Source organism: Apiospora marii (genome assembly GCF_038362585.1).
Source record: "Apiospora marii strain CBS 49790 chromosome Unknown utg000001l_segment0_segment0, whole genome shotgun sequence".
Classification (NCBI taxonomy): Eukaryota; Fungi; Ascomycota; class Sordariomycetes; order Amphisphaeriales; family Apiosporaceae; genus Apiospora; species Apiospora marii.
In genome coordinates, this window is record NW_027117372.1 from 3,757,354 (window position 1) to 3,770,482 (window position 13,129).

General features: G+C 54.3%; 4 protein-coding genes across 4 annotated transcripts; all 4 read left to right on the forward strand.

Moving 5' to 3' along the window:
- Positions 1-1,798: 1,798 nt before the first annotated feature.
- PG985_001216 (histone h1) lies at positions 1,799-2,801 on the forward strand (the record flags this gene model as incomplete). The annotated part of the gene is made up of 5 exons (XM_066820985.1): positions 1,799-1,867; positions 1,926-1,952; positions 2,117-2,139; positions 2,198-2,325; positions 2,392-2,801. The coding sequence occupies 5 exons, from the start codon at positions 1,799-1,801 to the stop codon at positions 2,799-2,801; spliced, it is 657 nt and encodes a 218-aa protein (XP_066691864.1).
- Positions 2,802-5,051: 2,250 nt separating this feature from the next.
- Positions 5,052-7,012, forward strand: PG985_001217 (uncharacterized protein; the record flags this gene model as incomplete). The annotated part of the gene is made up of 2 exons (XM_066820986.1): positions 5,052-6,089; positions 6,140-7,012. 2 exons carry the CDS (start codon positions 5,052-5,054, stop codon positions 7,010-7,012), a joined length of 1,911 nt encoding a protein of 636 aa, XP_066691865.1.
- A 2,338-nt stretch (positions 7,013-9,350) lies between these two features.
- Positions 9,351-10,543, forward strand: PG985_001218 (uncharacterized protein; the record flags this gene model as incomplete). The annotated part of the gene is made up of 2 exons (XM_066820987.1): positions 9,351-10,188; positions 10,248-10,543. The coding sequence occupies 2 exons, from the start codon at positions 9,351-9,353 to the stop codon at positions 10,541-10,543; spliced, it is 1,134 nt and encodes a 377-aa protein (XP_066691866.1).
- Positions 10,544-11,030: 487 nt separating this feature from the next.
- Positions 11,031-12,897, forward strand: PG985_001219 (uncharacterized protein; the record flags this gene model as incomplete). Its single annotated transcript, XM_066820988.1, has 4 exons — positions 11,031-11,084; positions 11,149-11,424; positions 11,471-11,582; positions 11,636-12,897. The coding sequence occupies 4 exons, from the start codon at positions 11,031-11,033 to the stop codon at positions 12,895-12,897; spliced, it is 1,704 nt and encodes a 567-aa protein (XP_066691867.1).
- Positions 12,898-13,129: the final 232 nt, after the last annotated feature.

The window sequence follows — 13,129 nt, forward strand, 5'->3', positions numbered from 1 at the left end:
CTTCATCGCGACACGGGCTGGTCCAGACAGTCAGGGGGTTGCGATTGATATCCGCGCACTAGGACTGCCTCGTAGCAATTATACAAGGCCATTTTGGATTCAATAATAGTAGAACGAATCCGAGTAAAGCGCCAAAGCGGCTCATATATCTATTACATGGGTTGCGAAACCACCATGTCGAATGCGACGATACAATGTGTTGGGATCTTGCGATGTCATCAAGAGGGGGTGGGTGTCGGAAAACCGACCAGACCCCATATCATTTTTGGTGACTGTACTAGACTAACACGGCACGCGGGACCGCCGTAACTCGGGAATGCGAACGGACATGGAGCTCCCAGATCAACCCCTCAAAAATGAGTCAGCCGATCGCATGATGGCAATGGTGTGGGAGGCCAAAAGACCGAAAGAAACGAGAGAAGTCGAGAACGAAAAGACTGATCTGAATTGGGGGGTCATCGAGGGCTTTGGTGAGGGACGGGGCAGGAGCAGCGAGTATGGGAATATGGGATGGCGGCAGTCGAGCCAGAGAGACTGGAGCTTGGGCGCATGATTTGAGTTGGCAAAGTCTGGAGTAGGAAAGTAATAGCTGTTATAATCGCCCTGGCCAATCAGAAAATTAGCTGCCGATCCACTCTGGGGAATATTTTTTATTTTTGTTCCAAGCAGCGTGAGAGGGGGAGAGGGTGAAGAGGGTGAAGTAGTGGGAATTGCGAGCAGCCAGTCAGTGAGTTGCACATCTCGCAGTCCCGTCCGGGCCAGGCGAGGCTGTGTGACAAAGACAAAACCGTTTTGGTTCTATTCTTCTGCCCAAGCACTTTTATTATTATTGATTTTATATAGCTTCGGCCCCGGTCTAAACCCGAACAAGTAGGCAGAAGAGAAGAAACAGCGGCGTTTCATCTGCCACGAGGACATAAGAGCGAGAGCGCGATTGGGCATTGGTTGGATCGCACACATTACGTATTGGCGGTCGACGAAGGACAAGAGGATGCATTTCTCATTTATCCACCGTCTGCTCTGCCACGGGTCGAAGAGCCTTGTGGATGCAGGCATGATGGGATCATCCACGGGAACGCTACCACAGACATGGACCCTGAAATCTAGCAATGTACGTACAGTAAGTAGCTGCGCCATGTATGTATCTTGTATCTCGAGGCTAGGTAAATGGCATGCAGAGATGGTACCCATGGATCCCAGATGGACGGCCTGGCGGCCATCTAGCAGCAGCAGAAGCAAGTGGTGCGAGGGGCAGCAGATGGTGGATGGTGGACATCGCGGTGAAGGGGAAGAGGGATGGAAGAAATGGAAGGATGGAGATGACGGGTGCCGTCTGTCTGGCTGCCATCTTGGAGCAACGCATGGCTATCACTTACACGCCGTCCCCACTGCAGCTAATTGCCCTTGTCAGTCTAGCCCCAAAAGCCAAGACCACCAGCAGCAATTGGAGTAACAGCCTAGCGAACATGGGGGGGAAGACAGAAAAAAGGGCGCTAAGGCAGAGCTAACTGCCCTTTTTTTACTGATCTGATTCCAAGGTTTACTGGCTAACTGCTACTGATTGTGCAGGACAGGCAGGAACCCCCCGCAAGTATATAAACAATGATCCCGCTCTGCCCTCCCGCGTCCGACCACACACCCTCCCCTCTTGTTGTTCTCATATTCCCACACACGATTACTTGCCACCAGTCGAACATTTGCTTGATCCATTAATTGGTTCTGCTCATCCTCCCACTTCCAGACTTCCAAACAACGTATACACGTCCAACCCACCAAACAACCCGCCCAACTCTTCGCAATGGCTCCCAAGAAGGCTGAAGGCACTGCTGCCGCCCCCAAGACCAAGAGCGCCCATGCCTCTTACCAGGTACGTGCATCCCCTTATCCGCCCTACTACCACAGTTCAAATGACTAACGCGACGCAGGACATGATCACCGAGGGCATCATTACTGTAAATACCACCGCTCTCCAATGTCGGCGCGTCGGGTCACGCGCGGTGCCCAAGGCAGCCCATGGGTCTTAACTCAAGGCGCCTTCCTGGGCCCGCCGGGACCCGTCCGTCCTACGCTCCTTTTACTTGTGTCCATGTTTGCTGACTCGATTTCCATCGAACAGCTCAAGGAGCGCAACGGTTCCAGGTATGCATCATCACCCTAACCAACATGCTCACGCGTGAAATGCTAACCCACTCAATAGCCGACAAGGTCTCAAGAAGTATGTCAAGGCTAACAACAACATCGTTGCCACGGAGAAGATGTTCGACTCTCTATTCAACAAGGCCCTGAAGGCTGGTGTTGAGAAGGGTGTCTTTGAGCAGCCCAAGGGTAAGTTCTGCCTCCAGCCCGGCTCTGGCCATTCCGCGTCTGGCATATATTAACTCGCCGAAATAGGTCCCTCTGGCCCCGTGAAGCTGTCCAAGAAGTCTAAGCCTGCCGCCGTCAAGAAGGACGGCGAGAAGGCGGCTGCGCCTAAGAAGGCTGCTGCCCCCAAGAAGGCCGCCGCTCCCAAGAAGGCTGCCGCTGCCCCCAAGGAGAAGAAGGAGAAGGAGACCACCGAGAAGAAGGCGGCCGCTCCCAAGAAGGCCGCCGCGCCGAAGAAGGCTGCTGCCCCTAAGAAGACTGCTGCCAAGAAGGAGGCCGCCCCTGCTGCCGAGAAGGCCGCCACCAAGACGAAGACTGGCCGTGTCAGCAAGCCCAAGGCCGCCGCACCCGCGAAGAAGGCTGCGGCACCAAAGAAGGCCGCTGCGCCCAAGAAGGTTGCGGCAAAGAAGGAAGCCCCCAAAGCTGAAGCCGCGGCATGAGCAGTAGCCTGATTTGATGTTTGGTTCTTCTTTTCAGTGTAGCTTGGCTGGCGATTGGCGTTCACGGATCAGGGTACAAAGACCGCGTTTATTTCTACGCGTAGGGATGGGATCGATTATTATGATTTAGCAGGGGCGGCTGGAAGGGTATTATTGCTTTACAGGGTCAGCGGCGCGCCCGGACAGCGAACCGGGTCAACTGAGTACGCGTCTTGTTGAGTATCTCGGTATCAGTGCCAAGGCTGCGCAATTGCGCGAAGCTTGTCGGCTACATCGCGCTCATGAGTGAGCGGCATGTGCTCAGCATAGGTGGACATTGTTGAAGCCGCATGAGAAGGCACTATGACGATGTGATGAGAACATTTGTAATTTATACCACCAACAATGGATGTGAGAGTCGCATATTTGACCTTTGACTTTATCTTCGTCTTGCTCGTCTTCAGATGTGTTACACCTATTCGCATGAAGGCGATGTGCATTGCTACTGTTCAGGTGAAACGCGCCTTGCGAATTGCCTTGTTTACATCATCATGGTGGACGCGGCTGTTGGGTCTCGGACCCTGCAGGGAATCGCTGTGGAAGTGGCGGATGATCTCTAACATGTGGACTTCCTAGTCGCAGAGCAATAGGGGGCACGTATCACGTGCAAGTGGGGCCGGACTCTCTGTCTTGCCTCGAGCTCAATCAATCAATCCCACACACCGCAGCAGCATCGGATTCCATTTCATCCAGCCCAAGTCTTTCTCGCCCGTATCTTGGCGTCTCGTACTCTTACGACTTACGAGATGTGATTGCTTCTTCAGGGCTTCATTTGCTTCAATACTTTCGACAATATCGCGTCTCGCGATTGAAGGCTAATCAATCCACATCTGCAGATGTCCAGATAAGCTCAGATGCCCTTAGCAACATGAACGTTTGTGAAGGCATCGCAGTCATGGACGAACAGATTGCATGATGTTGGCATGCCAGCTTGCAGGAGGTACACGTGGTTCGTGGCTTGTCTCACGAAACCTCTCTCGACTGAAGCTCTAGCGGGCAGTAGACTGTGAGCGAAGGTTGGCAGTTTCAAGGTGTTTTGAACGTCATCACTTTTCCCCACAGGCTGCCGAGCTATGCAGAACATCGTTGAACCTTGTTGATATGAAGTATGTTAGGAGTTAAGTTACATACCCCGATATGGTATTAGTCGCACCTGCTGGCAGGCATGGCACCTTGCTCATGTACGGTGATGAACAGTGAAGGTGAGAATATATTCTCACTTGAGACTGGACTCATGTACAATAGCCATATGGGCTATTTTGACAAGTGTGATGATCAAGAAGAAGACAATGACTTCGACCTCGAGCTAGGGTACCTATGGGTCAATATGTGACATGATGTAGAACGACTGCCGGGCGGTGGTGGTAGAAAAGGAACGGGTGCATGTGCATAGGACGTGCGCTAGTGCCCAATTCGTCCTACCTACCAACTACTAGAACAGAACGCACAAACAAACCAGCACCCCTGCTGGCCATCATCGAATGGATATCCAAATGGGACCCCGTTGCTCACGACCTAAGGCCCAAGGTACACGTAAGCAACCTAGTCGCTGCCTCGTGGAGCCGTGGCGTCAGCCAGAATTGGTATGCCGGTAACAGGTATGTATGTCGTAGCATTTCCTACCTCTTTACTTCAATCCCACCTCCTGCTAGGTGGGCAATTAATCAATTGGATCAAATGCAGACAGGGCGAGCTTCTTGATCTATCTATCAATCTACAGTACCCTATCTAGGTATTTGTCCGACTGGCCATCTGTGCCTTATCTGCGCACTTCAGCGAAGGAAAGAGCAAAGGGACGCTGCAGATAATTGCTTACGCAGTCCAATAGTCATGGTTTCAACTGTACAACACCAAGCCATAGCCGCTTGAGGGGGCCCTCAAATCTCTGCCTATCTCCATCTCATTTGTGATTGATCGATCAGTCGGGCGGCTTTGAATCGAGTCTTCGTCGTCCAATCCCCTGGCCACTTCCACTCGCAATCCGACCGGCTGCGGCTCTTTCTGTGGCCCTGTCCGAACTGCCCGCTACTTGCATGCCTAAGGAGGGGAACGATCGCCGAGCCATCCATTTGGGACCCTGACGGCTTCGTCCCGTTCAAAGTTTCCGCAAGCAGACACCACTCCCCGTGTCATGGCCGAATAACAATATAACCCCTACTTCTCCAAGCTCTCTTAATCCCCAGCATAATAGCCATCCCACCCCTCTTCACCATGTCTTCGACCTCGCCCTCCTTTGGCTCCAATAATCCCTTTCGACGGAAAACCGGAGGCCCCTCTCCCTCGTCCGCCATACCGAGCGGGTCCCCTGCCCCGAGCTCAAGCTTAGGCAACCCGACACTATCGTCTGCCCCACGGCCACCGGTCACGACCTTCAGAACCGCCGTGCCAGAACCCCAAGCTGCACGCGATGACCCTATCCAGCCAAAACCGAAGAAGATCGTGAAGAAGGTCCGCGTCCAATCGCCGCCGCCCTCCTCGCCCGAGGATGCCGTGCCCGTGGCTACCTACTTCCCGCCCGCCGATTACGATGACGATGACGACGACGACGAACATGACGATGCGGACCGCAGGAATAGTCGGGATGCGCTAGACGAAGGCGATGGGGTCGACCCCTTTACTGGTGGTCAGACTGACGAGGAGGCGAGGATAGAAGCCTCGGACGAGCACACCTTACCGAGAGCGCCGGCGAACCCCTTCTCGAAAACACTTGCCGATTTGGAACCGAGTATACCGGGAGAGGAGGCCAACCCGGCCTCTGGGTCCAAAGGAGCACTGGACGTCAACTCTTTCAGCAGACTCTTGCTGACAGGACACGCCAGTAACCCAGGCGCAGTCGGAGGGGCAGGGAATGCATCGCTCCCAGCGGCCACCAGCACTTGGTCAGGCTCAAGCCCGCTCCCAACCCCGAGCCACGACGGGACGAGCATCACGGATGCAAGTTCTGTGTCCAGACAGTCAATAGTAGATGCCAACCAGGATACTCCTCGCACATCTCATGAGATTTCGGAGCCGGAAGAAGCGGGGGAGCGCCGGAACAATCATCTGTCGTCTCCCTTGGCAAATATACAACCAGCCTCCGGGCGCAAGAAGCCGCCACCGCCCAGCTCCCGTCATGGAAAACTGATAAAGATCGAGCTTGGTTCCGACCAAAGGCCAAGTACCCCTTCAAGAGGCTCTGGACAAGGGATGTCAGTGGACACAAACATCGACCCGGCAGGCCAGCAGAGCCCTCTGTCCTCGGCGTCTGACGTGAACAAACCGCTCCCACTCCCCCGACTCGTACGGCAGCAGATGAACAGACCGAGTCGCCCTTTGATCGCGAGGCCGCTGGGAAACTTCCCGAAGCTTTTAGCGAGACGGCAGCAACGACGAACTCGGGGCCGTCTGATCCATCTGGAGGAATGCGGAGCCGGTCCGAGTCGCAGGTCAGCACCGGTACTACATCTAGTGCTCGCAAGCCGGCTGCTCCACCTCCTCGCCGCCATGGGCGATCCGACTCCAAGCCACCATCTATCAAGGGAAACCCAGCAGACGAGGAAGCCCCGCGTAGCTCAATGGAGTCGAATCGCTCGCGGACAGACAGTCTGCGCGTCAATTCTCATACCAGCGCAGGTCTATCTGCCCCTGCTCCTCCGCCTCCAAGAAGGCCCAGCCATAACAGATCAGGTAGCTCCATTACGAGCCCGACATCGGTCTCAAGCCCTGGAAGCATCGACGGCGTGAGGTTATCTCAAGGAACTGGCTTCAGCCTGCTCGAGCATCCAAATTTTGGATCCGCCATGGCCACAGTGACGACTACTAAGGATGGTGTACCAAAGTTGTCACCGCCACCGCCGCCACCGGCTCGGCAGTCGAGCGCCAGAAGGCCGCCCAGCATCAGCTCGCTGGATAGTAACAGCAGGAAAGTTAGCAGAGAAAAGGACGGTGTCATAGCCGCACCGCCGCCGCCACCTCGCCGAAGTCGAAGCAACAAGACCAACATGCAGACAGCGGAGTCAATACGCGGCGACAGTGGATCTCGGAGCGCCAGCGGTGAGGTAGGTCGTATTGACGGCGAGCCACCAAAGAGTCGTGCGACCTCCGAAACCACCAACATAGGCAGTGGGGTTGATATCCTCAAAGACTTGGAGGCCTTGCAGAACGAAGTCAAAGCTGCTATGGGCGGAGCATGAGGACGGCTGTTATATATATGGGCGTGGCTTGAGGTGTCCTGCAAATGAGATTGCAGGGTTTCTTGGTGGCATGGTGTGAATCCATGAAAGGTTTCTTCACCACCAGCGAGATTGGGTTGTTTGAAGGATACGCGGTTCGGACGGTAAAGTTGAATGAGTGCAGTCTATGAGATACGGGAATGCTTTAGACGTGGGGTGTGTGGGTTTATGAGATATACCTAAGGAGCAGCCTTGGTATGCAGCGTATGCGACAGCCACTTGGTACATATCGTATCTGCAGACAGGGGTCCTCTCGTATTTTATAGTATATGCCACGGTGTACTGCTAGACGGGAAGTATGCTTTTCAAGGATGCCCCCAAAGCCCAGAAGCCTTGTTGGAGTCGGATGTCTGTTTGGCAAACAGCGCGGTGGAGGGCTTGCTTGCTCCACAGGACGGTCGCATTGATGGCAAACTGGCTGCCTGTACTATATATCTCGTTCAAATGCACAAGTTCTTCACGTGTTATGTCTTAATGGGCTCAGTATATCGGGTTCAGGTGTCTAAACATTTGGCTGCCTTTCCCCGTGCCTGGGTGTACTGAGGGGCCAGGTCAGGGGCTACGCAGGTGATGATGACAGGGGTTGGATGCACTGGCGTAGTATGATCCCAAAGCCAGGCCATGACCTTGGGTAAAGTAAAATGAGGCCATTTCAACTTCTTGCTGCTTTGCCACTTTCTGCCCCCCTTCGATAATATGGTAGTCGCTATCTCTACAAAAGAAACCAGTTATATTCACAGATCTTTGCTCCAAACGTCAAGCACATCTCACTGCATCTCGCCGACGCCTTTATCATTTATTTCATCAACGATTTTCAGAATACTTGACTTGAGCAATTCTTCTTGATTCTTACCATCACAGGAGTCACTTATGTAGATATGTATCTCCTGAAGGCATACAATCGCTATGAGTTGTGCCGTATGAGACCTCGATCTCCTTTTCCCATATCACACGCAGACTTACGTTCAGATGACTAGGCCGACTCCATTTTATAAATATCATCAGCGAGCTGGTCATCTCATCTGAATCTCGTGTCTTCCCTTGTAGCTCTCGCATCGTGAACATGCCGCACACTTTTGAATCCAACTTGCTGGTGTTAAGTCTGCCAACAGCAATTCCGCCGCCGTGTATTCACACTCATGGACACGGGCGTACCGCCACTTCATATTCACACTCGCCGATTGGTATCCCGCTTTGTATTCAATATCGCCGAGGCGGACTTTAAATCTGAGGCTGCGTTCTTCACTTGCCGACCTCCTCTCTTCACCCTCGCCGACATCCTCTTTTCTCTCTCGCCGAGGTGGACCTTTATCCTGAAGCCACGTTCTTCATTCGCTGACATTCTGTCTTCACTCTTGCCGAAATTCTCTTTTCTCTCTCTGACCTTCCCTCCTCCTTCTTGTGAACCCACTTTCTTCATTCTCGGCGACACACTCTCCTCAACTTCACCGGCATCCTGTCCTCAGTTTCGCCGATTTACTTTCTTCATCCTCGCCGATTTGCTCTCTTTATCCTTGCTGATCCGCTCTTCTCGTCCTGGCTGATCCGCTTTTCTCGTTCTCTCCGGTCCGCTCTCTTCATTCTTGCCGGTCCGCTCTTCTCATTCTCGCCGGTCTGCTCATCTTGTTTTCGGCAGCCTGCTCTTTTCGTTCACACCTCCCGTGTCAGTAACTCCCCACATCATCATATCCAGCCAACGGTAAGTACAACATTTCACAGTCCAATATGAACTGCTACATCCTATCATTCCCAAATTTTCTCTGTATGGATTCATGTTCATACACACAGCCACCCGCTTATCATCACACCCGCTTCCCCACCGTTGATTTGACCCATGTTGCTGGGGTGTGGACCATCACGACCTCTCCGCCTGCTACATCCTGCATCCTTTTGCATGAATAGCGCACATGCCGACGGCATGGTCCAGTCCGCACACTCATGTAACAAGTCGCTAACTTGATGGAAGTTGGTACTCAACCGAGCAGTCTTGTCGTGAGCCTGCGCACGAAGAAACCTTTCGGCGACTTCAGGATATTGAAGCGTGAACCCAACCCGGTCGTGTCTTGATTCGACCTACCTAAACACCATTCACTGCTTCTTGTTTGCGGACTTCCCAATCTCACTTGTATTCAACTCGGCGAAGTTGGATTCAATCCGGCGAGATCCGCCTGACATCTGCTACTGTTAGTTCATGCCAATCTTTGATTAATTCCCACCACCCCAACGTTCCGGCACTCGACTAACCATCTCACTCAAGGCCTTTGACTCGTCGCCACGACTTCACATCGTTTGCACCACCATGGCGTCCAACCAGAAGATTGACGTGGAGCCTCAGAAGGGCGTTTGGGGATGGTACAACCACCTGCCCGATGAGTTGAAGCTGAAGGTCTTGAAGCACACCATCCCCCGGCATGGCGCTCATCACTTCACCCTGAAAGTCCCGGACCCTCCCCCGCGCAAGCAGCCCAACAGACCTCGTCCTCGGGTTGATAGGGAGGTGCTTGACATCGTCTCCCCGCTGAGAGAGAATCAGAATATCCAAGGAGATGACTCGGCCTGGTTGGGAATCTGGAACGTCGGCTGGACCGTGCGAATGTCCAAGGAGGAGATCGTGAAGGACGGTGACCGCAAGGTGATCTGGGAACGAGATCGCCGCCGGTTCTGGGACCGGAAGGAGGAGCCTAACGTGGCCCGGTTCCACCCGGACCGGGATCTCATCCTCCTCCGCGTCGCCAGCAAGGACTTTGAGATCACCAACTTGGACCCGGCCAAGAACCGCAGGAAGTTCAGCAACATCAAACGGCTGGGCTTTGACTTCTTCAGTGCCGAGGGAAAGGTGGCCCGTGGTGCAGCCTCAACCATGAGCGCTTTCTACTGCACCTGCAAGAAATGCCCTCACCAGCACCTCACCATCTGCCCCCGTGCCCTTTGCGATTTCCTGCGGTTTTTCAGCGGCCTTAAGGAGGTCTTCATTGTCTACCCGATTAACACGGGCCGCATCAATCAAGAGGTCCAGCAGGGGGTCTCTAAGAGAGGTCAGAAGCGGACCCGAGACGGCGAGGTAATCCAGCAGGGACCCAAGTTCGTCAAAAAGAACCACGACGTTCTCATGGATGACACGATGAACAAGTTCAAGGGTATGTCATGTTTCCTCTCATCGTGATGATATGTACACTGACGTTAATTGTTCCATCAGGCCTCGCTCTCAAGAACAACCTCTTCACCTTCGAGGACCGCAAGAGGGTCTACCACCAGGTCCGCAAAGAAGATTGCAAGGAGTTCAAGGATCATGCCGACATCTGGCGCACTGTCAGAGAATTCCGAAATTTCTGGAGAAAGCGCCGGCCTGTCGGTGATATCATCACCGAATCCCAGTGGAACGCCTGGCAGAACATCAAGGTTAGGGTCTTGGTCTGCCGCGACCGCGTGGGAGACGACCCCTGGAAGGTCAAGGCGACCCTGAACAACGAGATCAAGAAGGTGGAGAAGTGAACGGAATCGCCTCGGACGAAGACGTAGTTGATGATCTGAGGTGGCTCCGGGAGAGGACGGGTGTACGATAGGGGCTTTGCGGACTTCATTCCCTCACCAGATGTCGCGAGAATATGTGAGGTTGGCCGCGAGGCCGATGCAGCTTTGAGTGTGGCTGCCCGGTTCGCTGCAAGAACCGGCCCGCATTGACGACACGATGCGATGCTTTCCTACTTTTCCTGAGTTTCATTTCCATTTCGTAGTAATAGACCAAATCAGCTAGAACGATGCTCGCGTCCAGTGACATGCACATGTAGGCACTTAACTCATCATCATACGTTTCCGGACGAGAAAAGGGTAGGGGCCTCAAACTAACAAACATAGCGTGGTATAAATAAGTGGCGCGTCCGATCTTTGGCCGGTGTCCCCGAGAGTGCCGGGCTCCAGGTCTCCAAGCATCAATCGCCCCTACAATACTGACCCCAACCAGAAGCCCGCGAATACCAAGATGCTGGATAGCACAGAAGGAAAACTGAAAGATGCATTCCTTGCTTTGAAGTTGGTGAGTATTGATTGCATCTTATTCCCGCCTCTGAGTAGGATGCTAATCGGGTGGGCTATGACAGGCAGCCGAGGCCTCTTGGCAGTCATCAGTGCGCGCATGGCTTTCGGTTCCGACTGGCATCCTCGCGATGCTGGCTGCGTGCTACGGAGTCGATCGCCTATTTCAAATCGGCAATGTGGCCTTCCCGGCCTCGGTCGCTTGCCTCGTCGTTTTGTTCTTGGCGCTGCTGCTGAGCGAGCAGGTGCTTGGCGAACATCGGACCCGGCGCCTGGTCGCTCACATCGAAGTCCCGGTATGTGCACCTACCTGCATCTTCTTCTTACTTGATCCGCCAAAAGTGTAAAGGCACATTGAGACTGACCTATACTATTATTACCTTCTAGGGAGGATGGTCTCTTCGCTGGATCGGCGTCTTCTTCACGCCCTCCTTCGTCTTGCTGCCTCTGAGCCCGCCCGTCGGCGTAGTCGAGGTGTTCAAAATGATCGCCGTCTTCGGTGCGTTTGGTATGCCCTCGTGATGTACCAGGCCAACAATTAACGATGGCTAGTGGTTGGGTTTTTTGGTATGATGGTCGGCACGGCGTACATGATCCGCGGGCTCCAGCTCGTGACGGGCTCCTCCAAACGAGCCATCACCGAGCGCGCCGAGGAGATGGGGCACGAGACCGACGAGATCCCCATGACCGCCCCGACTCCGGCAGGCGCGGCGACGCCCGATACCGAGAGCGATCCTGCCCCCTCGTCGAGGCCTTCGCAAGTGCACCTCGCGGATGCGGCCGCGGCCGCCGCAGCGCCTGAAACCACCAGTTCAACTGGCCCCAGCACTCCCACGATCCCTCCCGAATTGCCAGCCCAGGCGCCTTTGCCGCTACCGCGGGCCAAGCAATGGGCCGTGATTGTTGCTGCAAAGCTAGACATCATCACCTATCTCTTGCTGTTCGTTCTGATTGGGATTCCCGTCTACTACAGCACCGGCTATGCGATGCCGATCCAACTGACGTTCAGTATCCTGACGTACTTTGGTTCTCTCGCGCTGCCACCTACCTGGAGGCAGTTCCTCCACCCGGTGCTTGTCTCGGCGCTCTTTACCGTACTGGGAATCTGGGTGATCGGTCTAACAATAGGTCGTGACCTTGACAGCACTTTGCGAGAGTACAAGGTGGGCGCAAACTACGCTCGGGTCTGGAACGGGAGCCATCAGCTTCCCGGCGCAGGTGACATGTTCAGCACGGTCCTTGATGCTAGTATCATCGCTCTAGCCCTGCCCATGTACCAGTATCGCCGGGAGCTGAAACAACATTTTCTCGCCATCGTCATACCGAATATCGTTGTGTCAGTAGCATCCCTGTTCGCCTATCCGTGGGTCTGCTTCGCCATCGGCATCACTGCCGAGAGAAGTCTCGCCTTTGCCTCGAGGAGTCTGACCTTGGCGCTGGCCATCCCGGCCACCGCCAACTTGGGCGGAGACGCGAACACGGGGGCGGCCGTCGCCATCATGAGCGGTATTGTCGGGGTTCTCATAGGGCAGCGGTTCCTCGCCTGGCTGAGGATCCCTGAAGGTAAGCTTGCTTCTCTCAAGGGCTCTCCCCTCTCTCTTACTGATGGTGTCAACGCCCTAGACGATTACGTGACGCGGGGTGTCACTCTGGGAGCCAACTCCTCGGCCATGGCGACGGCACTTCTGTTGCGTACGGACCCGCGAGCGGCAGCTCTATCGAGCCTGGCCATGAGTCTGTTTGGCGCGATTACCGTCCTGTTCACCTCTATCCCTCCCATCGCCAACGCAGTTCGGTCATTGGTTGGTCTCTGAACAAAAGCGATCCTGGACTGAGATATGAACATGTCCCAGGGCATAAGACACTTTATCAGGATAGGGATAGCACGAAGTGTATGCACACGACTTTAGGCTGATACGTCGCGCGTCTCTGGAGCACGAATCCGAGGACTTGGTTCAGATTACTTGGCATGCAACTGAGGGGAAGTCTAGACCACATGATCAGCATCGCTGCACTGCAACATCGGCTCGTGCTCCTGCTGGTTAT